At 36.4% G+C, this 27506-nt stretch overlaps 2 protein-coding genes across 7 annotated transcripts; both read right to left on the reverse strand.

The window, feature by feature from the left end:
• Positions 1 to 557: 557 nt before the first annotated feature.
• LOC115435704 (T-lymphocyte surface antigen Ly-9-like) lies at positions 558 to 16324 on the reverse strand. Of its 3 annotated transcripts, none has more exons than XM_030158316.1 (12): positions 16112 to 16324; positions 15879 to 15989; positions 13839 to 13982; positions 13604 to 13729; positions 13353 to 13513; positions 9038 to 9131; positions 8793 to 8891; positions 8623 to 8643; positions 8406 to 8426; positions 8304 to 8330; positions 8156 to 8212; positions 558 to 2352 (listed from the first exon to the last, which is right to left on the reverse strand). In XM_030158316.1, exons 2-12 carry the CDS (start codon positions 15949 to 15951, stop codon positions 2330 to 2332), a joined length of 846 nt encoding a protein of 281 aa, XP_030014176.1. In that variant the 5' UTR covers positions 15952 to 15989; positions 16112 to 16324; the 3' UTR covers positions 558 to 2329. The 3 variants fall into 3 exon arrangements, with proteins under 3 accessions (XP_030014176.1, XP_030014159.1, XP_030014168.1); XM_030158299.1 differs by having other exon boundaries at positions 9026 to 9131; XM_030158308.1 differs by having other exon boundaries at positions 9026 to 9131; positions 15879 to 15993.
• A 2555-nt stretch (positions 16325 to 18879) lies between these two features.
• Positions 18880 to 27048, reverse strand: cyp4f3 (cytochrome P450, family 4, subfamily F, polypeptide 3). 4 transcript variants are annotated; one of them, XM_030158262.1, is made up of 13 exons: positions 26804 to 27042; positions 25873 to 26017; positions 25706 to 25759; positions 25489 to 25616; positions 24521 to 24642; positions 24291 to 24437; positions 21788 to 21917; positions 21280 to 21346; positions 21057 to 21186; positions 20819 to 20964; positions 19651 to 19715; positions 19473 to 19555; positions 18880 to 19366 (listed from the first exon to the last, which is right to left on the reverse strand). In XM_030158262.1, exons 1-13 carry the CDS (start codon positions 27005 to 27007, stop codon positions 19156 to 19158), a joined length of 1632 nt encoding a protein of 543 aa, XP_030014122.1. In that variant the 5' UTR covers positions 27008 to 27042; the 3' UTR covers positions 18880 to 19155. The 4 variants fall into 4 exon arrangements, with proteins under 4 accessions (XP_030014122.1, XP_030014132.1, XP_030014140.1 ...); XM_030158272.1 differs by having other exon boundaries at positions 20831 to 20964; positions 26804 to 27041; XM_030158280.1 differs by lacking the exon at positions 21057 to 21186 and having other exon boundaries at positions 19173 to 19366; positions 26804 to 27048.
• Between the last annotated feature and the right edge of the window lie 458 nt (positions 27049 to 27506).

A 27506-nucleotide genomic window follows, 5' to 3' on the forward strand; every position in this document is an offset into this window, starting at 1 on the left:
GCTTTGGTGTAGCAAAAAGGAACACTCTTGTCTATTTTACTTCAATCAATTAATATATTACAGCATTGTCATGCATTTAAAAAGTGAACCTTTGCAACCAACAGGCAGTGACTTGTGTTGTCATGCTGCTCCCAAGTGGTTTAATTCAGGATTGACTGAGAAGTAGAAACAGGCCTGGGACACAAAATGGGTTGTGGTTCTTCTCTTTATTAAAAAAAAAAATCCTTTTCTTATAAGGTTTTGGAAGTACATTGACGATAATACATGGAATAAGATGAATAACATAGGTTTTTCTAGAATGTAAATGGTGATTAAACATAAACTGGTTTGGTTTTGGTTGGTTTTAACACGTAACATGCAACCAAACTTCAGGATAATGATTTGAAATATAGCAATATATAAGCTTGATGACTTAATAGACCACTTATATTTGAATCCTAAATTATCCACCACAATAATCCACCTTGAACGCCTGAACGATGATATGTGGGAGCAAAAAAAAAAAAGTAAATCGTAAAAATAAAAAGTAATCAGAAAAATAAATACTCAAGAAAACATTGCTGGAACATCACCAGATTTGTCTTTTGGGTCTTGAGGTGAAGAAGTCTGGAAACGCACGATTTATATTTCTGTTTTTAAGAAGAAAAATGTGACTATTACCAGGCTTTGGGTAATCAAATACACAGCATTTAGAAGCTTGTATTCTGTTCCTTTTGTTAAATATAAAACAACACATTTACACACACATACATTTATAAATCTGCATTCTTTACGTCTTCAAACACTACAGCAAAGGTACATATACACTCATCCTATTTCCATGAGATTAGTTAATAAAAAAAAAAATGACAGTAAAAAGCAGTAACAAAATGAATAAATATGACATACAATTTTAAAAATGAGTTGGGTTAATTTGATCAAATTAAATGTTGAATTAAAAAGTTGGATCAATGTAAATAATTTCATTTTGTTGAACCAATGTAATTAGTTTGGACCAATATAATTTTCTGGATTAGTTTAATTACATACCAATGTAATTCAGATATATGTAAATTCAACTACATTACTTCATTAAATTGGTCCAACTTTACTAAAATTAAAAGATTTGTAATGCATCTGTAATGTAATACACTATTATTTAAATGACAGATAAATCAGATATTCTATTACATTATTACATTACATTACATTATTTAACAGCTATGGCTGCATGTTAAACCTTAGTGCTTTACATTAGGTTGAGTGTTTCTGCAGACAAATATTCATCTGACGTTGAATTCATGTGATTTCACAAATTTCAGTAATTTGATATCAGTGCTGTGCTGCCTTTTGCTCCCATGTACTTGTGTGAAATTTTATCAAAGTACCATAACAAATGATTTGTTCTGAAAACTAGATCCCTTTTACCAACAGAAAATCACATAAACACACATAAGGATTTAAAACTAAACACAGAAACTATAACCAGTAACTTCTTAATTCAATTCAATGTTCAGCTCAATTTAATTCAGAATCATTTCAGTTACAAGTTTTGCTTGGATGTAAAAGAATGACGTTTAAAACTGGACAAAGAACTCTCTGAAATACTACTGATAAATGTCAGTTCATCCAAATAATATTCTCTTTGTCACAGATAAAAAATAAAAAAAAAGATACACATTTCAGAAGCCTTAAAAATGCACACAATGATGGAGTAACAACAGTGAGATGTGGCCTTTACTCCTCATTATCTCAGGATTTTATTAATCAATATTGGATAATTCAACTATTTGAATCAGAAAACATGTTTTAAAACCCTGCCTTAACATTCAGTTAGAGATGGAGATGCATTAAACAAGGAAATGTAAAGCTGATTGGTTTATGATACTTGCTAGGATATTTAGCTGTTGCTGAGCAGTGAGCGAATATAAACAAGCCCCTGATTGTTGGCTGAGCAGGCACCCAGACCACACAATGACTTCCCTTTTTTCCTCTGAATTTCCTCCCAGTACACTCATTCTGTCCTCCAACACCATGAAGCAGTATTAATCCACACCAGATCCACCTCAGATCATCTTCAGCCTGTGGTCTAACATGGCCAAGGAACCATGACGTAAAGGAAATCACACTTTTCAGTGCTTCCTTGTATTGTCTAAAGTTTCTGCCTCTGGAAAAGGGTAAGGACTTATCTGTGGGGTTTTCACTGCAACAGGAGGTTGTGCAGAGTCAGAAAACAAACACGCTCTGACACTGACTCACACTATTCCATCACATTTAAGGATACAAAAACCATATTCCTGAAACATCTTGGTGGTATTCAGGGTCTTGGGGTTTCTCTAGTGTTCCATCGTTAGGCCTTCATTGGCATCCCCTCTGGGAAATGACAAAAAGAAGAGTCACTGCTTAAATACTCACATGCCCAAATAAAAAGCCTGATGATACACCGTTGACTTAAACATTCAAGATTCAATAGAGAACAAGAAAAGCACTTGGAGTGCACAGACCTCCGCCAAGACAGATCAGTATCAACATTCCCTGAAAATTTCATGAAAATCCATCCATAACTTTTTGAGTTATCTTGCTAACAAACAAACAAACATGCTAACACACAAAGCAAAGTGACCTGTGGCGGAGGTAATTAAGGTAGCAGTGTGTGAATGAGGGACTTTTATCAACATATATGGACTGGATTTAAGTTTTAATCAGTGTATAATAGGGCATTAACAGAAAAGCCGGTTTGTCGACGTGTCGATGTCTGTGGCACTAGTTGATGTTACTTTGGAGGAGTCGATAAGTCATGTGTTATTCTCTCTCTCCCTTCCATCACCCAACAATGTGCAAGCCTTCATTCAGCGCATGTCGATACTCTCATCTTTCTGAAAACATGGAGCACAAGGTAGTGATGCGCGGTTCAGCAGACCTGGGTCGGATTGGTGTGGGTCCAAAAATTGTCACTTTATTTGTGGGGCAGGTCAAATAATTCCACAAAAGCATGTTGAAAAAAAAAAAAAAAAAAAACCTGACCCGCTTATCACTAGTGCAAGGCCAAGACTGAAGGAAGAAGATGACTTAGGGTAGGATTACTAAACTGATTGTGATCTAAAAAAACTAAGTAATTAGTAATTAAGTAAGTAATGTTCTGTGAACCATGCAAGCAAGACCTATATTGAATAATAATTTGGACAGCCAGTGTGTTTTGAATATTCTGTTCATTTATTTAATGCGCTCATTTCTCTAATATGCTGTGTCTTGGCTGCCGCTGTCTTAACCTTTTCCCACTTCATGTTCATTTAAATTTTAAACAAAATTCAAGGTGTTAGCCTATGTTTTGTTTTGGTTAAATGCCTGAGAAGGACTGTCGATGATTGTGTCTTGTAAGTTTTTTAGTCTGCACTTTACTGTACATTGTTAATGTTACAGTGAACTTTAGTACAAGTTGCTCATTGCTGAACAGCTGTGTGTCTGTGTTGTTCCTCCGCTGTCAATGTGATGAAGACATCATACGACTAGTCTACTCGACTTTGACTTTATTGACAAATAAGTCGATCTGAAAAAATCAAGTCACTAATGCCATAGTGTACAATAATAATTTAATCTGTGATATATATTTTTTTTAATAGTCTGGTGTAGTCTGGTTTTATATAATTGTGTTTTATATTGTGTGAAACTAACAAATGTCTGATCCACAGGTTTTTCCTAGGGGATGAAATGATTGCTCAATTCTGGGCCAACATTGATATTTAAAGTAATTAGGTGTTATTCCCAGTCTGTTTATTTAGTTTTTGTTGTTATCACATTATTTTATTCCCATGAAAAAAAAATCTGCATTATATATAAAAATAGGATGTATGTCTTTCTACCCTTCTTTACATTATTTTTCAATCAGCAAAAATTCAACTAGAAGCACTCGGAGAGCACAGACCTCTGCCAAGGCAGATCAGCAGGCCCCTGTTCCCACCCCCCACACCCCCAAACCCCATCACCACCAAAATTTAAGCATTTGTTCCTTGTGCCAGTATCAACATTTCCTGAAATTTTCATCCAAATCCGTCCATAACTTTTTGAGTTATCTTGCACATGGACAGACAGACAGACAGACAGACAAACCGCTAGCAAAAACATAACCTCCTTGGCAGAGGTAATTACACAAATTTATGAAAAAAACTATTGGACAGGGCTGATGTCTAAAGACATCATATTCAATCTTATCAAAGAAACACCAGCACAGGACAACCAGGTTATCTCACATCTTAGTTAAAAAATGGTCCATTTGCAAAAAGGCCTAATTCAGAATATTGTCTTAGAATATTAGTAGAATACAGGTGTGGATGTATATGTTCTAACTGGCAGATGATCAAAATTAGCACTACATTATTTATCTCTTCCTATTAAAAAGAACATGAATAACAAGTAAGGCTGGGCAGTATTTCAAATTGATTTTATTAATCAAGGTTTTGCTTGATGAAAAATCATGAAAAATCCCCAGATTACCTAATCAAAATTTCTCCACTGGAGAGCTTTCTTGTCAAAATGTAATTTGCTACTTGTAATATATTAATTGGTAATGTGTTTCCAGTCATATATATATAGCAAATAGTTTTAGTAAATAATGAGTATTATTGAATCATGTTTGGTATTTAGATATTGTTTCCAGAAAAAAAAACAATGAATTACACTCATGAATGGTTCAGAACACTGAGCTGAAGTAAAAAATTTTTGGTCACAGTGGCCAGCTTTAATAATAAGGGAAAGGTAAAGTGGATTAATGAGGTAAGAAATTTGTGTCATTTTAAAAGTTCGCACTCCCCACAACAGCTGATCAGTATTCATTTTGGGGCTCAGACACAGGTGGACCTGTAGTATAGAACGTTATCATTATCTTTTACTTATTCATGCCCCAACAAATACAGTCGTGGAAAAAGGTATTAGACCATCAAAAGTAATCAAAAACAATGGTTATGCAATCAAGTGCTAACTCCTGTGTGTATTATGTGACTAAAACAGAAAAGAAGACATGGAATGACTAAAAGCACTGTTTTTGGTAGTACAATGCCATAGCTATTGCTGTAAAAATTTAAGTGACTTTGGTTATTATTCACAAACCATGGAATGCCATGGCTAGATATCAGCTCTTAAATTAAACTCATATGAGCTATTTTTGTTGTTAGCATTATATTTGTCGAAACAAATGTTCCTTTAGTTGTACCGGGCATTAAAATGAACAAGAAATTGAAGAAAACAAGGGTGATCTAATAATTTTTTCTGCGACTGTACATGTTACTGACTTTACTTCTTCCCTGGTGTCTCTATGCATTATTGCCTCACAGGTTTTTCCCTGGATTGTCTCTGGACCTGCTGCTGTGGTCCTGCTTCTCTCTGGCCTCCATCATCATTATTCATTTATCCATATAGTTGAGACTGTTTATTATATAGTTACAAAGATGGTAGAGGTTTCTATTATTTGTACTAACAGTTGCAGTAAGATATCCACTGTTAATACTTCTATCTGGAGTATTATTACCTCCGCCAAGGAGGTTATGTTTTTACCAGGGTTTGTTTGTCTGTCTGTCTGTTTGTTTGTCTGTCCGTTAGTGTGCAACAAAACTCAAAAAGTTATGGACAGATTTTTATGAAATTTTCAGGGTTTGTTGGAAATGGGATAACGAAGAAATGATTAAATTTTGGTGGTGATCGGGGGTGGGGGGGCCCACGGGGGGGGGCACTGATCAGCCTTGGCGGAGGTCTGCGCTCTCCGAGTGCTTCTAGTTATTAACAGTTATGGACATTTGTTATAGCTATTGGTAATCATACTAGCGCCAGCTGTTCTAGTTTTTGACAGTTCAAGTTCAGTCTGCTGTGCATCCATGTGTCTCCACCCCCCCAACCCACCCCCCAAATCTCTCTCTTCCTTTAAAGGTCCTGTATAAACTTTCTGTGTGATCTTAAAAAAAAGTCTCATTTTTAGATATATGCCTGATCATAGTCCACAATTTAAAATGAGATTATCAGCACCAAAATATGTTATTTCCAAATTCTATTCCAGCTTCCCTGGTTGGGTCAGACAAGTCTGGACTGATTTACGGCAGACTTGCGTCACTATGACTACACCACACCAACTGGCAGAGTTTAGTAGAGAGACGTAAGCTGAACGAGTGAGGAGTCAGAGCTGTCCTTTTTCCTAAAGAAAGGGATTTCTATGATTTATTTTGTTGTAATGGTGGACACTGTAACTGGAGCTGGACTGACAGACAGACAAAGAAAACTAAACAGGAGAGTGAAAGGGCACAGACTAAAACACCAGTAAACCTCTGCATTGAACTGATGGAGAGAACTAAGGGAGTTAAAACAGACCCGGAGTTGACCCTCTTCCTTCTAGACAGGTATAGAATGCTTCTGTTCTTTATACATATGCACTGGAACATTGTATTTTACTATAGTGGCTGTTGGTAGCTCAGTCAAACAGTAAACGCTTCTGCATTAGCCGCAGGGCTAGTTCTTTGGTGTCGGTAATATGTTTTATTTGGAGCATTGCTTCTGTCACAAACTAAGGGCTTTGTAAGGTGAGACTGAAATGGTTATGTATGGAGTTTAACATCCATGCCGGGGCCTGGATACTAAACTGCCCTTCAGGAACAAGACAGAATACTGTGAATGCAGAAGGCTGAAGTAGCTAGCGCTGAACTGCTAATGCAGAATGATGAAGATGTTGAATGACTTAAATAATTTATGAAAATGCTTGAATACTTTGTGGAAGAGCTAGTGCAATATGTATATCATTGGGACACGTCTAAGAGCACCGGTCTGTGAGTAACATTTAGGAGCTCCAGAGTAAAAAATACATAGAAGCGTCAGACTTTCAAAGTTTGGTTTCACTTTTGTTTTCACGCCAGTTACTAAACTATGCTACAACCGGACTTTATGAAGTTTGCTTGTTGTCTCGTTTCAAATGTCACTTTGCACCCTGCAAGTTGCTGTCTTGAAAAAAGAAATGCAGAGTTGTAAAGAGGATCCGCTCTTCAGTCATTAGCTTCAAAACACCTTCGCCAGTGTTATGTGGAGTCTTTATGGCAGGAGTAATTTTATCTCTCACAGGTTTTATTTTTGTTCCACTACTGTTAAGAATATCGTATATATCGTATCGTATATATATCATATCGTTTTGCTCGAATATTTATCTCTGTTACTTATGGGTTAATTTTAAACGTTGTACTGTTCACTCAGAGTGGCTTTTAACAATGCATTCCGTATTATAAATGGTCTTTATCGTAGCTATAGTGCTAGTGGTATGTTCTGTTTTAATAACGTTCGCTCTTATTATGAGATGTTACGAAAAGCAATTTTGAATTTTATACTGCGTTTAAGTCTCTCTAGAAATGTTGTGATTTTTACTATTGTTAACTCTGACTTTTATGCAGATTCTACACTTGTTAAATACTGGCACCAGCATCTTTATACTTGTTATTGAAGATAGGGTGTGTGCATGCGTGTTGTTGTTTTTATATATATATAAATAAAACCCTTTTTATTATCATTATTATATATACATTTTTAATGTTTATTATACTCTATGGACTGTAATTATTTACATGTCTGATACAAATAAATAAATGAAATGAAATTATGCCCTTACGACAGTAGGTGCTAATGCTCATGGGAAGTGGAGTCTTTGTCCGTTAAAAACACCACTGATTCCGGCCGAAGGTGTCGCTGCCATCCACTTTAAACAAATTCTCTGTACAGGACCTTTAACCCTCTCTCATTAACCCCAACTGGTCAAGGCTGACGACTATCCTCCAGGAGTCAGGGTCTGCTTGAGGTTTCTGCCTGTTAAAAGGAAGTTGTTCCTCACCACTGTTACCAAGGGTTTGCTCCTGGAGGATTCTGTCAGGTGTCTGTAAACTGGCTTGAGAGTCTGGTTTCGACCAGCTCTACATGTAAAGTGTCATGAGATAGCTTTTGTTATGACTGGGCACTGTATAAATACAGTTTGATTGATTGATTGATTGATTAATCAGTGTGGATCAGAAAAGCATAATTACAGTTCTATTTTGTGGCTGACTCTTTTAAAAATCAAACTTTCTCTGGCATGTGCTTGAAGAATCAAAGTTAATGAGTGAATAAGTGATTCCAGCAAAAGTCTAACAAAAGTCAATGATTAAATTCAGCTGTACTTTACCATCCGCAGCTCCCTTCTCTTCATAAGTGGTGCCATTGGAGTCATTAGCACCTGGTTCTGATGGATAAATAAGAGTGAACATTGTCACACCAAAACACTGGAGGGAAGGAGGGATGTAAATTAATGAATGAATGAATGAACAACTTACGTTGCCCCTCTGTCTTCCTCCAGAAGTCTGTAGAGGACAAAGGACAGTAAAATCAGTACAAGTCACAATGCCAAAAAGATAATGTATGTTGGAGTTACTTACCTGCTTCCCATGGCATTGATTCTACAAAGAAAAACATGTCAACAGGGTTTTAAAAGTATTTTCCACATACACATGAAAACATCATGACAGATGGACAGAAAACTTTTACCAAACCCCACAAACAGCGACACTAGACAGGTTGATATCATTTTTAAACACATTTGATTAGTATATTCTAAGCTGTATTTTGTTCTTTCAGCTTCAACAAATATCTTACCTTTTTGAAAGAACCACTTTCCTAGAGGTCAACCGGAACAGAAAGAGTGAAACTAAATTACTAACATAAAATGGCAAATAAATCACATGTAAACTCATTCAAATGTGTATAAAACATTTGTTATTGTGAATAAAATGCAAAAAAAATGGTATATGTGTTGCTTTTCTCACCTGATTTTACTTTGTGTACAATCACCACCAGAAATACCACTGCCAGCAGACAGATGAAGACTGTGAGCCCTGAACTAATCTTCAGATTACTTTCAGGTTCTGATTAATTAGAACAACAGCAGTAAGAACATTTTCAGTGCATCACACATAAGTGGATATTGTTGACTTCTAATAAATGATTGACAGACAATAATTAACAGATTGCTTCAACAGAAATGTTCGAGTGTTATAACCTGAAGTCCTACTCCCTGTGAAAGGGTTGGAAACAGGTCCGCTGGACTCTTGACTGACCGGGTTCTTCAGTTCACAGATCAACTCCTGTATGTTTTCACTATTCTCCTAAAAGCAGAGTGAAATAATCTGAGTTAGACCAAAACAAAGCAGTCTCATTCAATAAAACTGCTAGTTACTAGCAATGAGGTGTGAAACTAGAATGTCACAAACACATTGTCTCATTGTCATCTCATCTTTACTTTCTTTATCATTACATACAAGACAAAACATGATTAGTTTTCCTCAGTAGAACTATGTGCAATATCACAATACAGAGTGTATAAAAAAAAAACTATACAGTTTGAAAAATTACCCCAAGTTCCGCATTTGATAATTTTTGGAATTTTTTTCTATGGACGCCAGTAGGTAGGGGACTGGTGGATATTTGTCCAAATTTACAGACCCAAGTTTTCACACATGAATGAGCTGGGGCAAATTGCGCAATCCAAATTAATACTGATTTGCGCGAAGTAGCGGTGGGGTTTAAATCCAATTAAAGGTCATGGGAGGGGACAATGGGCATCCATCTTGTTTTCTACAAAATTGCCAGGTTACAGCTTTAATACTATGGCCACCATGTCAATTTCATTTCTTTACTCATGGCAGCTGTTCCTGCCTTTCAAAGTTAATTCAACTTGTTTAGGCCTGAAAATGTCACTGAAGACAAGCCAAGTGAGGGTTAGGGTTAACTAATTTGGACAAATATCCACCAATCCCCTACCTACCGATGTCCATAAAAGAAAATTGCAAAAATTATCAAATGCGGAAGTGGGGGTAATTTTTCAAAATTTATAATTTTTTTTGATACACACTGTATAACAAAAATAAAAAATTAGCATTTGAAAAGTTTTCAGCGTGCATTTGCTACATTAAAAAAAAAAAAAAAAGACTAAATGTTACTACCACTCTCAGGTAGAATGAGAAACATATTTGCAATGGATATATTATAACAAACTGGAGGAATTTTGAGTGTTAGTTGAACACAAATGTTTGGGTTTTTGAGACTTTTTGGGTCACATCACTCTACCCCCCCCCCCCCCCCCACACACACACACACACACACACACACCTTGATTCATTTGATTTAATGTGCCCCGCAATATCCTAAAATGCACAGAATTAATAGACAGAAAATTGCAAAATATTTTAGTCATAGAGTGACAAACACATTTTTCTCCATTTTCCTGTTCTGTTTTCTATTTATCTACTTCATTCTACATATTGCAGTGATCGCAGGAGTGTTATTTCCTGGCTCCCTGGGCTGTGTCTTGACAAGAATATGGAAATATGAATCAAAATGCTGTGTACACTATGTGCACTGTAACTATTGTGAATCTTTATTTTAAGAACATAACACACTGTGAACTTTTAATGCCCCTTGGCCGAATACAGTGTAAAATTCTGTTGAAAGTTACTACCCTATAATTTAGATTAGATTGTCTTTGTGTAAAACTTATTACATATACATATATTTGAAAGCACTCAGATAGTATAAATCAGTGGCAGCTGCTCGTCGTTCAGAGAGGGAAGCTCATTGTCGGCTTTCATCAAAAAAACTGTCAAGTTATTTAAACATAAATTCGTCCCTCCGTTCCTTTTTAAGAAAATGGTCAGTTACTATCTACTAAACGATAACTATCTACAAAACTATTAAACTCGAACAAGAAATGATTAAATTATGTAACGGAAACATGAAAACGTTGAAATTATGTTAAATTGAAACAAGGAAGTACAATGAGTGTGTTTTATTTACAGCGCAAGAAATGACCAAGTAATTTCGTAGTGGTTTCTCTCTCGATTTCACAAGCAGAATGCATGACGGTACTAAACTGAACTCTGTCAAGTGAAGGAGTATATCTCAAAATAGCTGTCAATCAAACAGGATTCAGCCTTTCGACTGATCCTCCAATCAGCACATGGAAGCTCTGCGCCCAGCCCAGCCAAGGTCCACCCACAGCTCCATTCACCCCGAGAGACGCTGAGTATCCAGGGGCGGGACAACATCGTGCCATTCATCCAGTTACCAACCAGTTTTGAGGCAATGAAAAAAAACTGTTTCATGCAGTCCCATTGAAGTGCATGGACGTTGAGCTTCTATGGGCAAATGCATTGACCATAGATCGTATGAGAAAACAGCGTAACACGAATGTATGAGAAGTTAACAACATCGAGTCCGTTGATTTGTGATAAAGCTGATTCTGAACGAACTCGTCTTTGAGATGAACGTGTTCTAACACATTTGTAGTCAATGAAATGTCAACACAACTGTACATATTTGACCATTTAATTTTCGTAATTTTAGGGGAAGTTGGCCAAGGGGTAAAAACTGTCATAGTATAAAGAACACATCATGGTATCATATGATACCTCCTGTGGGCAATGCAATACAGAAATAGAGGGCTGGATCTACTAAGATCCCAATTTGCGTGTAGTAATTTGCTTGCGCAGTCTAGAATTTTGCGTGTGGGGTGTGACCACGGTTTGCGGGTGATTTACCAAGATTGCTTGCGCAAATTACAACAGGTGCAAAGTCTTGCAGACCGCCCTATTTAAATGAGGGTTTTGCGTGCGCTACTGGAGACAATACGTTGTAAAAAACTGCTGTGAGATAAACCAGCACTAATAGGAACAGTGTGCTGAATGATCCAGACACATGGAAATGTAACGTTGGAGGAGTTTTGTCATAGAAGGTATTGCATGACTCAGTCATTCATTCATTTATATTTCATTTTAAAGGTGTGTGTGTGTGTGTGTGTGTGTGTAGGTGTATGTGTGTGCGTGCGTGCGCGGGGTGGGTGGGTGGGGTGTATCTGGATAGAATGACCGTCAGGCGCACATAATTTTGTCACACTGTAGCCCAGGGGTCTCAAACTTGCGGCCGCAGTATGTGAATTTGTGGCCCCCCACTTGATACCAAAGATTAATGTTAGTGCAGCCCACAAGTTTGTTCTCACAGGATCTATTTTTTGTGGGGGAATTTATTTAAAAAGTAATTATTTATAGCTACTTGTTACATTCCCTGCCATTAATGTTGATGTTCGGAATTCTGATGCCCATGAACGCACCTCGCATATGCACGATTAATGAAGGAGGACGTGACAAGTAAGTGACATACAAATTTATCCTGCCCCAGTCATGGCTTTTTCAAAACCTACTGTGAAGAGAAAGATTAGTGATGAGCACAGACAATTCCAGAAGTGGGAGATGGAATATTTTTTTGTTGAGCACAGGAGGACCCGACGTGTCTTATATGCACAGAAAAAGTTGCCTTGCACAAAGAATACAACATCAAACGTTACTATTGAACTTGGCATGATGAGCATCTTCAAGACATATTGAGGGTCTCAACTGCTTCCTCCCTCAAGCCAAATGTGGCTCATCTGTGCAAGAAGAAGCGCTGCCAGACGTCTGGTAGCAAGAAGTAATCAATGGAAGCCTGCTCTGAAGAAATGTTCATGTTCAGAAGAAGCGTTTGTGTTCAGAAGAAGTGTTCTTGTTGTGGAGTACTTGATGCGGCCCAGCCTCACCCAGACTCTACCTCCAGCAGCCCCCAGGTAAATAGAGTTTGAGACCCCTGCTGTAGCTAAATGTCGGTGCATATTTTTAATCACAATCATCAGGAGTGGAAAAGAGTCCCGCAAAGTGTGTGTGTGTGTGTGTGTGTGTGTGTGGGGGGGGGGGGGGGGGGGCGCATATGTCTCAGTTATTTTTTCTTCCATCACTCCAAAAATGTTCACGAGGGTGAAAAATACGTTCTCTGCATCTGGTTTCATCATTTCTTTGTCTCCTAACCGCAGCCATGTCTGCGCAGTTATACATCCAAACTGTTTGCACCTCCTGTTGAGACGTGTTAAATATAGATGCAGTTTGTAAGAGCAAAATTGCTTTTGGGTTTGATAAATCACTTTGCATGTGCTAAATTAATATATTAACATTTTCTCCTCCCACAACACGCACAACTGCGTGTAAATGCCCCATATTGCATATTCATTGAGGCAAACGTACTAACTGGATGCAGACACGCTATTTTGCACCTTTGAAAGACGCAACCCTTATTGCGCACTGTTAGTAAATCAGTTTGTACATTTTTTTGCGTGTGCAATGAGTTTGTTTTTTTTCAGTTTCAGCTTCTTTTTGTGCCATCCAGCTTATGGGAAGATAAACAAAATGAAACCTTTTTATGTCAACACAGCTCCATTGATGAGATGGACACTTGGAAAACAAAGCATAAGAGTCATAAATGAGTTTTGTAGCATCATAGCACCAGATTTAAAGTGCATTTAGTACCTGTGTAAGATGTAGTTCCTTAGATGAACCTTTCTGTTTGCTGTCGAACTTCCATGTGTAATTAACAGGTTCAGCTCCTGTAGTGTCTCCATCACAGCTCAATGTACAGTTTTTCTTCCCCTCATCACACGATACAGAAATGTGAGGTTTAAGGACTGGAGCTGTTGTTGTTGGAGAGAAAAGTTGCAAACACACACAACTTCCACATTCATTTATTATGAATCATAAATGAACTGACTGTATGCACTTACAGATGATTTTGAGGTATATCGGCTTGCCAGCGTTGTTGTTAATATGAGGTGTGTAGAATCCGCTGTCTTCTTGAATCAGACTTTTGATAGTCAGTGCGCCACTGGAATTGTCCAGGCTGCCGCGGACTTACAAAACACCAACACAGATGGCAACAATATAAATCCAAACATTTCATCATGAATCCAGAAGCCTTTAACTGAAATCCCATAATTATTTCACTTAATGGCAATATACCTTTGAAGTGTCGATATGATTCAATATTTTCTCCATCCCACTCCATGGCGATGTTAGGACCATCTCTCCACAAGATGGTCTTGATAACATCAGGCTTAGAGGATGGTCTGAGGACAACTTCATCACCCACCTTCTTAAAGATCACTACAGATTAAAAAGGAGCTCAGTGTGGGTATGTTTAAATGTCTGTGAAATTTTTTTTTTTGCACTTTTAATTTTTTATACATGTTTTATAATTTTTTGTCATGTCATCAGGGTAGTTTTTCGGTCTGTTTTTGTATATGATGCATATATATATATATATATATATATATATATATATATATATATATATATATATATATATAATCTACATGTTTAGAGGTTCACAGAGGTGTACAGAAATTAATATATTCTTTGCATTTTTAAAATCATTTCACTGCAACACTCCAAGCAGCTGCATGAAATGTAGCTATACACTGATTCCCTGATTTCTTTGCACACATAAAACTGCTTTTCCACAAAACCAAAGACTTCTGAAAACTCCAAAAAGAAGTGACTTCACCTTGGATGAGTTGCAATACTACATGCCGGTACGCTACAGATTTACATGTCTCAAAAATACAGCACAAGGACTTGTGTCTTTGTCAAACTGCTCTAGTGAAAAGGGGGGCAAATTTACAGTAAAATTATTGGGCTATAGAGAAATCAATTCCATCTGTAAAACTAAGCTATGACACTATTGCCAACATCATTAAGAAGTTTTCTAAGAACAAAATGATAGCAAGTGACAGTGAGTCACCCAACAGATTATCTCTACTATAGTATTGTTTGTCCAACACTTGTGGGGCATCTTGACATGAAAAGTGGAGGAAAGAAACATTAGGCACCTCAGAGAAGAGTCCCAACAAAATGCTTGCACAACTCATTGCCCTATGGGATCAAGGTTGTTCTCACAATCACACAAAAAATATTGACAATATTGTAGACTCTTAGTGATCAAAACATGCTCCTTCAGTGGCAGACTGTTACATCTACAATGTAGGAAGGAGCACTACAGCAGGTCATTCATTCCCACCTCCCCACCTCAGTCAGACTGTACAGCACTACAGTGTAGCTCTGTTCTGTTCTGTCTGTCTCATTCTGGACTGTCCAACATACTCCAATTCTACTCTCATGTAAATATGTATAACCTATGGAGTTTTTATCTAATCTAAGGTAATCTAAGGATGTACCTGCTTTTGTTACCATTACTTCAGAAAGCCAAACTGTATCTTTGTTTTTTTTTAGTGTAAGTATCAGTTTTGTTTCCTTATGTCTGATTTATTGGAGTTACAGTGACGTCATTTTAAAAAAGGCAAGTAATGTTAAACAAGAACTCTTATTGTCATTAGTCATTACTAATAATGATAATGTTGTTATTACTAATCCTCTGTTCTTACTCTTATTAATTTAAAAAATTGTGTGGGAGGATTCTAATGAAAAGAATACAGAGATGGCTATTTTACATATTATACAACATTTAATGATAGGATATTTTCCTTTCAATAGCACATTATTCTTGTGAATGTTTTATGATGTGTATATATGTATATATATATATATATATATATATATATATATGTATATATATGTATGTGTATATATATATATATATATATATATATATATATATATATATATATACATATATATATGTAACATATGTATTTGACTTTCTTTTATTATTTTGAGCAAATGAATGACTAATCGTGTTCTCTATCTATTTCTATATTTCAAAACATTTCCCGCAACTAATTAACAGAGCTGCATAACTGCTCTATATAGTCTATCATACAGACTCTATACTACTTCTGCTTTTCTTTTCCTATCTGACAGTCCTCTAATCCCAAATATCAACATGCTTGACACAGGGTGGGGTCGTGGATTGAGAAAGTAAAACACAATCTATGGCATAACCAGCACGAACACTATGAATAAAACCTAACAAATGTCCAAAAACACTTCCAACACATTAAAATACATTGCAGTGAATTAGCTAAAACTAAGCTAAACTCTTACCGGAATCTTGGGTCTCGGCAGCGGATAGTAATAGACACACCAACCAGCCGGCTAGGACTATGGGCGTTACCATCTTAAAGTTCGGTTGTTGGAAACGAGGAGAAATCCAATCTGTCTCAAACCGAGAGAAATATGTCTAGTAAAGTCGTTTAAAGGCTAACAGTGAGCTAACAGTGTAAGTAGTTAGCTAGTGACCTGACAATGAAAGAAGTTGAAACTGAAACCAAACTCACCAGGTTCTGTGCCACCGCTGAGGAATATACCTAAAGTAAAACTAAATGAATCTGTTTAACTCTGTTTTATCCCTACAAAACATATATTACGTTATTAACCAAATAACGCTGACTTACTCGTTAACTTTGTTGATTGAATCAGACTTAATGCTCTGTATATGTCCGTGAAATTAACGGCGTCTGTTTTAAACAACGCTTTTCCGTCACCTAATGTCCAGATGGTGAACTGCACCCAAGCAAACGCAGCAAAACAAATAATGTGATTGCATTGCACACTATACTGCAAATAATGACACAAAGAGCACTGGTGGGAGTGATTTAGAAATCTCGACACATTATGATAAAGCCACTTTGAGCCCAGATTCACAGTGTGGTCATTGTGTCTGCAACGAGATATTATATTATATTATATTATATTATATTATATTATATTATATTATATTATATTATATTATATTATATTATAAATAAGTCACATTAAATCAAGAAAAAGTCACAGTTTATCTTTATAATATTTTCACTTTTAATATATGATTTTATTCTTGTAATACCACTTTTTGTAATCTCACTTTCAATATTACTTTATTCTAATTGAATATTGAGTTTTTTCCTCAAACTATTATGACTTTGTTGCCCTAATATTATGATTCATTCATTCATTCATTCATTCATTCATACATACCCCATTTCTCTGCAGTCTGATGAATTATAATAAAATAACATTTCTGTCTTTACTGTTACCGAATCACAGAGCTCCTGTTTTGATTTTGGTGTTAGATAAGATAAGATAAGATAAGATAAGACTAGAAAAGCACTCGTAGAGCGCAGACCTCTGCCAAGGCAGATCAGCCCCCCCCCCCCCCCACACACACACACACACACACACCACTACCACACCACCACTACCACCACCAAAATGTGCCAGTATCAACATTTCCTGACAATTTCATCAAAAGCCATCCATAACTTTTTGAGTTATCTTCCTAACAGACAAACAAACAAATAAACAAACAGATAAACCCTGATGAAAACATAACCTCCTTGGCAGAGGTAATAACATAAGACTACAAAAGCACTCGGAGAGCCCCCCCCCCCCATCACCGCTAAAATTTTATCATTTGTTCCTTGTGCCAATATCAACATTTCCTGAAAATTTCTTCAAAATCCGCTCACCCCCCCCCCCCCCCCCCCATCATCACCAAAATTTAATAATTTGTTCCTTGTGCCAGTATCAACACTTCATGAAAATTTCATAAAAATCCATCCATAACTTTTTGAGTTGTCTTGCTAACAGACAGACAGAGGTAATAAGATAAGATAAGATAAGATAAGATAAGATAAGATAAGATAAGATAAGATAAGATAAGATAAGACTTTATTAGTCCCACAAGGAGAAATTCCAGATGCACAATGCACAAAAGCACACAAGAGCAAAAGAAAGTGCAAAACCAAAAATAAAGACAAATCATAAAAGCTCTATATACAATATACAGCTGTGCACATGCTGATCATTGTGAACTTTTCTGAAAAGATTTTAGGTAAGATGAGCCATTTCCTAAACTGTTATTAATTTATTAGCATCCAATGTATCATACTATTCTACATATAGTTTGCAGAGTCATTTCCAGCATTGGGATGAGTTAAATGTACTTGTGTTATTGCTTGTGGTTACTGAGAAAATATGTGTAATTAAATTACAGCTATTACAAAGGGTTTACATCTGAATGCATTCTTTTCACAAAAAGTTTATACTGTATGTAAACATAACTGACCTTTAAACAACCTTTAAGCAATTTAATATTGTACAAGTGCTGGTTTGAATGTGTTCTTTAGTCTATGTAGTAGTCTTTATTTCCCAATTTAAAACAAGGCTTCCCAACACTGGTCATTTACAGAATTTTTACAAGTTACAACAGCATATTATGCAACATTAATTAATAACACATAATAAAATTAAAAAAGCATGGTAAAAAATTATCAAAAAAAAAACAAAAAACACTTGCAGGTGTTAGGTCAGAGATTCTATGTTTTTGTGCATTTGAAGGTGTTAAGGATTGAAGGGGATCTATTTCCTAAAAATGGAGTACATATAATCATGTATAATCATGTGAAAATATAACTGACTTTCATTTCCTTAGAATTAGAATTATATCTAAAGAGACAAACAGGTGAGATTAAACAAAGGAAAAACTGTTAATGTGCTGAAGGAGATTTTGTTTTTGTATATGCACTTTACTTTATTACTTTATTTGTTTTAACTCCAAATATGTAACATAAATGTCTGTACTTTCCAAACATTGTATGCTCTTTTTTATTTTTGCTTCACTGTAAAATAAAAAAAAATAACGCCCTCATGACCAGTTTCAACCTACATGCACAGGGCTCTAAAAGATAAAAATAGTGTAAACATTGATAAATAGAACAGCATATTTTATGCATAATATATTAGAAGAAAAAATAGACTGCTGGGAAAAGAGGTCTTCCATTTTAAAGCAAAGCATGTGACATTTTCCAAAATATAGGCTGTGGTGGTGTATTTGACCTGCAGAGCCCCTGTCCTCGGCCTGTATTTTGTATTTCTGTCTTGTTTTCCTGTGTTCAGGGTGTTTTTCAGGAGAATAAAACTTTTGGGAGTGTATTTGTATCTTCAATAACAGCATGGTGTGGTGTGTGTTCTAATTTTACACTTTGAAAATGTTTTTGAGGTTGTACTGCTGTTCTTTTTCTTGAATAAAGAAGCTGAAGCAGTAGCAGAGTATTTTTTGAGCAAGTATCTGTATTACTTGAGTACAGCATAAGTGCAGACTGTGCAAAAAGAGCATGTATTATGATTTTATAAAGAGCGTGTCATGTTGCATTACCATGTTTTAAACAAGCCCAGAAACACTGATTCTAAAGAAGGCCTGTCGTGTTTTCTGTGTTTTTAACAGCCAATGTAGCTTCTACTGCATGCAGAAAGGAACAGTTTGGCAAGGAGTTATAATCTGTGACCTCTCCACTAGATGCAGCTAAATCCCAGACTCTAAGTTATAAGACAGGTCTCATCATTCTGACTCATTCTCCTCCAGCTTCAGAGGCTCCAGTTGAAGCCACAGACCTCCTTCAGCTCGCAGGACAAGTTGAGGAAGACGGCGAACATCTCCAGAGATGCTCCCCACCTCAGGGTTCACTCCTGGGGCCAAGTGGAATCTGAGCAGAGTCAATGCTACAACAACTCGTAACTCTGCAAGGGCAAATTTCTGGCCAATACAGTTCCTGTAAACACACAGGTTGTTCTAAGTCCCAACACATTTCTTATTATGTCAGATCTTACTTTCTTCTGCCCTATAGGTGATATGTTGTGGTGGAGAGAATACAGTACCTTGGACCTGCAGAAAATGGGATGAAGGCAGAAGCTGATCGACCTGATGTGTTATTTGGGTCAAAACGCAGAGGATAAAATTCCTAGAACAGTAAATGACTCAGGTTAAAATATGTCAGAATGGTGCTGAATGAAAAGAGAGAGAAGAGAGAAAGATTTGGATTTTCATTATTCTTACGTGAGGGTTTGACCAGACAGCGGGGTTGTGGTGTGTTCCATAAAGACTGACCAAACAGATGACACCTGAGGAGGGTTTACAAGAAAACAGAACAGTTTGTCCTGAGGTTGGCATGTGTTCTGGCTCCTTAAGAGCCATCCAGGATTTATTTTTGTGTTCTTATATATTTTCAGAGCTATGTGCTTTACTTTGTAAGAGTTTTAAGTTTTACGTTCTTAATGTGAAAGGCAAACCGGATGTTGCGCGAGGCGCTTCCTATTTTAACGTCTTGACCAAGTGTCAGCTGAAAATGACTGCAGCTCTTGTTGTGGGCCAAGCACATCCTGAACGTGTGTGTAAACGTTCTCTGTGTTATCTGTAGTCTTGTTGAAGTTAGTGGGCTTTGTCTTTGTGTATTTATGTAATGAAAGACGCTAAAAAAGATGATCGTTTCTAATTAGCATTTAACCAAGCGATTAGCGCGTTAGCCGTGAATGTTAGCATGCTAGCGCTAACTAGTCATGGTTGCACGTTATCTTAGAGGGACATGATGAGTTTATTCGTGTTTGGCAAACATGTCAATTCTTTTCGATGTGTTTGTTATTTCAGTTTTACACCCCTGTGAGTTATTTCTACGATGAATAAATGTGAACAAATCATCAACAGGTGTCATCATTGAGGAGTTAGATATCTGTCTAGCTGCAGTGGGGAAGTAGCAAGGACAGAATAGCATGCTGTAAAATATCTTTAAGTGGAAACCCCCAGACAGAAACTCATGAACGTTCACAATACATATTCTGCATGTTCAACATTTTAAACATTTTTAAGTATTTGACAGAAACATATGTTAAAATAACTTGAACATGAAGGTGCATATTCGTATTCATGAGGTTTTGTGACTGAAATCAACCTTTTGTATGCGCACAGGGTTTGCATCCACTGTCAGACATACTTTCCTGTTATTTCTCAGCTTTATGTCCTTAAAGATTGTGAATAAATTGGCAAGTCTGTTTTCTATCGCTATGAGAAAGAAATTGGTGATCTTTATCTTTTTATCCAAAATCAGTAAATGACATGAAAATCAAGCCATGATCTGAAGGAAAAGTGGAGACAAGACACCATCCAGACAGATAAAAACATAATATTACACTATTTTATCCAGTAAAATCTCTTTATAGATTTGTATAACCCTTTGTTTCACCCTTTGGCACAGTTCGATTCCCTGGTAGAAGCATATCCTGGGTGTATTTCCTGGTAACAGCCTGCACAGGAGAGTGGAGCCTGAGACTCTCTCTGATGCACATGGTGGTGAAGGGAAGGTTGGACAGATCCTCCCTTTAGAGAAAAACATACATATTTACAAAGCTCTTAATAATGAATTTAATGAATATATGTGCTGTAAGATTTCCTCCCATGTGTTTCCTGACCATTCAATTTCATGTTCATCTCGTCCTTGCAACAGATCCATCACCTCCTGTCTACATTTTTCTTGGTAGTGATCATGATGGGCTAAATTATACAATGTCCAGCAAATGGCGCTAGCTGTTGTGTCATGACCTGAGGAGAAGGGTTTAACTTTCGTTTCACATATCAGTTTGAGGCAAATGATTAATTAAGATTACAAAAATAAATATGTAGTCTTTAACTGACCTGCAAACATGAATGTGTTGGCTTCAGCCTCAACCTCCTCATTTGTTAGGCCTTGTCCATCTTCATCCTACAGCACAGGGTATTGTTTTCACTCATGTCCATTGAGAATAACTCACAGTCACATCAGTCTGTATGAATCGACTGAGTGAATATCTGGAACAGATAAGTTCTTTCTGTATTTAGCTTAACAATAAACAAAATGCCATTTGAAAATTCACTGTTTACTCTGTAAAACCACCATGTTTCCCTCATTCACATAATTGTATTATATGTAGTTATGCTTATTTCTGTAAATAAAAAAGATTTACAACATGCTCTAACGTTAAATGATCTAATTTGTGGTTTAAGTCACAAATTTATTTTAATCAGATTTATACTTAAATATTTATATTTTGCTAGTCTACAAAATCATTAGTCTGCTGACGATCAGATACAGTATTGCGAGATGTGTAAAGTGCTGCAGATAGTTACACACTATGATAAAGTTTCTGAGAGTTTTCTCCTCTACCTTTGATGACAGTATGATGTCCACAAAGTCTTTCCTCCTCTGCCCTGCTGTGGACAAATCAGGTTGTGATTCTGTCATTCTTTGGTGGTTTATTATGGTACGTCGTTTCTGAACCACTTCCCTGGTAAACCTGTAATCAATAAGGTTAAACAGACAAAAATGATCTAGCTAAAGGATATGCTAGGGCATAACACAGTAACAGACTTCTTAAGTACTTTATAATCCTGCTCTATTACAGCTCAGAGGCAAATATTGTACTTCTTACTCCTCTATATTTATCTTACAGTTTCATGTTTCAAACAAGATTTCATCCATTTCCTGTCACGTGAAAACCACATTGTTGCAAGTGTGTTGATTTGTAAGGCTTCTTTCTTCTCCCCCTTAAATTAAATAAATACTTTGAAAACCCTCATGGCTTTGTGGAATAATGCATGGACACAAAGCTGACACATCTTGTTACATCTTTATGCAATTTTCACCTTGTGCCCTTGTTTTTATCCTTTTTGTTGCATCTTTTACAATGTTTTTGTCTTGTTCTTTGTTTGCTTTCTTTCTTTCTTTCTTTCTTTCTTTCTTTCTTTCTTTCTTTCTTCAGGAAAAACACAATTGCAAAACATTTTTATAGTATCCTGTGCCCCTCTTATAGAACACAACATTTTATTGTTGATTAAACTGTTCAACTTTATCAAAAGTTGTTCAAAAGAGCATAAACACTTACAGTGTTGAAATGCAACATATACATTTAATCAGTCATAAAATGTATCAACCATGGGCATTGTTATTCCCTTTTGGGGGGGGCTGAAGCACCCCTAAATTGATTCCCAGCACCCTTGAAATATTTTGAGGTCACTGAAATTTTTCTTTTTTCTTGTTTACTTTATGTCCATTCTTAACATGCTAGAAAAATGTCAAAACTATATGCAGTACATGGTTGAAACGTAATATTTTAACAACAAAACACAGCAACCCCCCACCCATCTTGTCTCAAAAATAATTTGATCCACTCCATCCCTCCTCCCCTTCTCTGACTAGGACTCTGGGCTCCACCTGTATAGAGCAGTGTGCAGCCACTGCCTTCTGGAGTTGGGATACAGTAGTGATGGAAGTACCTGGTTTAAACCAGGACATTTGTTTACTTCTGTCACTTAATACCAACACATTATTATCACCACCAGTCCCTATTTTTTGCTGCATTGAAGCATAGATCACTGTTAATGCTGTTAGGTGGGAGTTAGCTGATGTTTTTTCTAGCAAGGAAATGTTCCATGTAGTTCAGTCAACCTCTGTCCCCTGTTTGAACTGGACTGAGAGAAGCTGCTGTTGTGTCATGTGCATGTGCTGAGATTAAAGACAAGGTGCTACTGTCTTTATCTGACTGGCTAACTGACTGAATGCCCATTAACTCCTAGTGTGTGTGTGTGTGTGTGCGTGCGTGCGTGCGCGCATGTGTGTGTGCAGACAGTAACATACGTTTGTGTTTTGTGTTTTTTCTAAAAAAAAAAAAAAAAAAAAGAGCCAGATTCAGGTAAGAGTGTAAAATCAACTTGTGTAACCTCATTTTCCACAGGAACCAAATATTCTATTACAATGAAATTATAAATTGAATAAATATACCAGTTTATATCTCTTATTAGATATAAAACACATTGTTTGGTTATTTGCCTTTTGGTTAAAGCACAAAGAGAGAGAGGGGAGCAGAGAGACACTTAACATATACACTGGTGTACAATTTTTTAGAAATTATCTGCCTCAGAGATTAAATGTGCTAAATGTTACGGATTTTAATCAGATTAATTGGAAAATAAATGGCAAAAGTGCTGGTTTGCTGATGTTTTCACAGAATATGATAAAGTGTTATTCCTAATATATATTAATTTATGTACATTTATAAATGTTCCACCGATAGAACCTGTGAAGTGAATGTATTGTCATGTGCAGACAGTGTTTTGAAGTAAATCTGGTATCTCTGAGACTAACATTCCTCTGGAGTTAAACTCATTCTCTTGTAGATATATATGTTTAGGAGCTGCTGTATCAAAATGGAGGATTGCCTTCCACCAGAAATTAGGATCAGGGTATATTTCTTTTATGATTCCAATCCATTCCTCTTTTACTGTGGCTCAGCATTTAAATAACTTTTATCAGATTTGATGGTTTAGTCACAGAGTTTCTCATACCCAAAAAATGTGATACTTTTCTTTCACAAATGTGGGAATGATGGTCCAAAATTGTGTTAAAATGTACAAAACAGTGAAATTTCTCTTGCCTGGTCAGCCAGCACTCTGGGTGCTCAGCACCCCTAAACCTCTGATCCTAGAATCTCCCCTGGTATCAATAAATATCATATATATTCATAAAACATTTTGCTGTTAATCCTTTAAGGCCAGGGTTTAAATGCAGACCTTTCACTTGTAGTAAAGTCCTCTCAGTGTGGCATTGGTGCTGTTACTTCACTAAAATTCTCACTGTAAGTTAAAAGTTCACTGCTGTGCTTGTACATTACCGGTGTACAATGCTTAAGGCCTTCTTGAAGCGTCGACCCTGCTGCGTCCTCCAGTAAATCCAGTCCCAGTGGTGCCAAATCCTCAGTCGTCGATTCAGTATCAGGTCGCTCAGCTCCACTATGGCTGACACATACTCACTGGTAGATCTGGAGGAACAGATACTCAGTAAGGTTGAAGTATAAATGAAACAGCACATTTGAGAGGTAGAATTGTAAAGTTTTATCCTCACTCCTGACAGTTGCTGTTGTAGCTGAAGGCACATTTCAGTAAACTGTCCAGTGTCATCAGAGTGACATCATTAAACATCTCTATATTGGTTTTGCCATCTGTCAGCATGCTTCGCCATTTTTCCTGAAAAATATACAGACAGCCAGACATATGGAAACAGTTTGATTTGGGATTAGAGGAGAAAGCTGCAAAAAAGTTTGAATTTTTTAATAATGGTATTTCTTTGTTACCCAATTTCAAAAGGTTTAACAACTTAACTGGAGTGACTAAATGGTTGACCAGTGACTAATACATTTAACAAACAATGGTGCAATTTCAGGATTATCTGTAATCACAGATACTAACACAACCGACTGAAATTTTATTAATGTTAAATCTTCATGTGCCCTTTATTATCAAGAGTGGGGTACAAATACTTGTTCATGGTACTTGCATAGAGTTTTTAGGTATCTGTTAAAATACATGAGTTCCTCTTCTACGATTTTTTTGTAACTTATATTTCTAGATTTGAACATGAATGTCTATACTTTCTTTTTATACATTTTCAAAGCAGGGGTAAGTGTTAATGCATTGAACAGAATTTTTATTTCATGCATTTAAATGATCAGTTATTTTCATTTTCACCTAAATGGACTTAACTGATAGTGAAGACAATCCCTATCATTAGTTACATATCTTACAAATAAACTTTGAAAATAAACACAAAATAGCCAGCTTGCGTTACAGATAATTCACATTTTAGCTGACAAAGTGCTTATTATCTAATCAGTTAAATGATTCAGTTCAGTATTATGTAATTTATTGTTATAAAATATGTCTAAGCACTGTTCCTAAAGAAATCATTTTTTCAATGAAACTAAATGGACAAAAAAGTCAATGAAATACTAAAACATCTTTTTTTTTCTGTGTGATGGTTCAACTGTTTTTAATATAAGAATGTTTACAACAGTGACAACAGCTTGTACTCACATGCATGGTATTCGTTGAGGTGTTAAAAGTGGTAATGTAGTTTTTTAGAATATCAAAATGAAAAGCTGGTGTCAGCAGGCGCCTTTTTCGGGCCCACTCCTTTCCATTACTTATCAACAGACTGTGTCCTGGGACACAGATAAGAGATGCTTAGAAGTGAAGAAGACAGTGAACTGTAGCCACATTAGAACAAGCGACCATGAGTTGATTAACCTACCCAACCATGGGCGCAGATGGTTATAGACAAGGTCATCTTTCACAGTGATGTTACCTGGAAGAAGAAGGGAGTGAGGGACAACCGATGACAAAAATCATTGAGTATTACATGAAGCACAAACAGTAAATAGCAAGGATATCACGAGTCAGACTGATATGGTGTCTTACCAGGTGCCATTAGCAGAGGTTTAACATAGTCAGGATGGAAGATTCTGACGAGGTGATAGAAAGGACCAAAGAACCAGCTGCAGGAGTGTTTGTACGTCTTCACCAGCTCGTCTACCTGCTGTAGACCTTCCTCTGTACTCTGCATCTACATTATATATAAATATTAGACATTCTAAAACAAGTCCTTATGATGTGAACCAGGATTTTAATCAAGAAAAACAGCAGTGGTGTCATATTTAGTGTTTTTTACTTTGTAATAGTAAATGAAAGGATTAAAGTAAGACATATAAAAAGTATGAAAAGTATATTATAAAGTAATATAAAAATACATATGCAAAAAAATATAAAAAGGAGCACAGAATAGAAACAGTAATAAAAAAAAATAAGTACAGAAAATATATGTAAAAGAGCACAGTATTACAACAAGTTTTACACCTTGCTGAGGGCCATATACTATATAAAAGCTTGGAAGAAAAGATTGCACAGTAAAAGAAAAAGCCTATGTGTATGAGTGTTGATGTAATATGATGAGTTAGCATCTTGTGTATCTTTTATATGACTCATAAATATGAGACACTTGTGCCTCAGGAGTGTGTTAAAGTAAACTGCACAGTGTTTTCAGTAACAATAAGGTTTGCACTTTATAACAAATTTTTCAAGGTGGGTAAATTCTACTTACATGAAACTGTTTCCACTTAATGAATACTACTAAAGCTGCTGTAACCCTGTGAGGGAAATATATGCTAATGGGACCTTATCTTGCAGCACAGCACTGACTTCCACGTTGAGAAATCGACAGTTAAGTTTCATAATGTGTTACATCACACTAGCCCAATACACTGCTGTGAGAAAGACATCCTTTTAGCATTTCTAGGTTATAGATATTTAAATTAATGACCTGGAACTGATAAACAACAAGTACGCGTCCTACCTGGCCCAGATGGCCTACCAGCCAGGAGTGTACAGGTGGCATACTGAAGCAGGACAGTCTGTGTGTGTAATAGGCATGACGCAGCAGCAACTTAACTGTCCAGACCACAACTGCAGCAATGAGTCCTGTAGTGACCACAACCAGGATCCCCGAGAGGCTGGTGAAACTGAAGGCCAGACTGAGGGCACCATGAAGGAAGTGCATGCTGAGCACAAAGCACGAACAGAGTGACACTTCTGATGTGACAGTGTCTTATCACACAAGAGGAAGTTCCTGATGTTGAAACAGAAATGGTTCAGCCCCTTACTGCAATTGTTTGAACATAGATAGATAGATAGATAGATGGATGGATGGATGGATGGATGGATGGATGGATGGATGGATGGATGGATGGATGGATAGATAGATAGATAGATAGATAGATAGATAGATAGATAGATAGATAGATAGATAGATAGATAGATAGATAGATAGATAGATAGATAGATAGATAGATAGATAGATAGATAGATAGATAGAGTAAAAACATATCAAGTATCAAAAATATTAAAGATCTGTTTTAAAAGTCTACAAAATAGTTCTAGCAGCAGATTTTTAGTGTCTTTCATTCCCTTGGGGGTGTTTGACTTCCTATATTGAGAGTTCAAAAGTCTTAAGGCTTGAAAGATGAAGCTATTGCAGAATCTGGCTGTTCTGCTCCTCA

This window comes from Sphaeramia orbicularis, chromosome 2 (assembly GCF_902148855.1).
Source record: "Sphaeramia orbicularis chromosome 2, fSphaOr1.1, whole genome shotgun sequence".
Lineage (NCBI taxonomy): Eukaryota > Metazoa > Chordata > Actinopteri > Kurtiformes > Apogonidae > Sphaeramia > Sphaeramia orbicularis.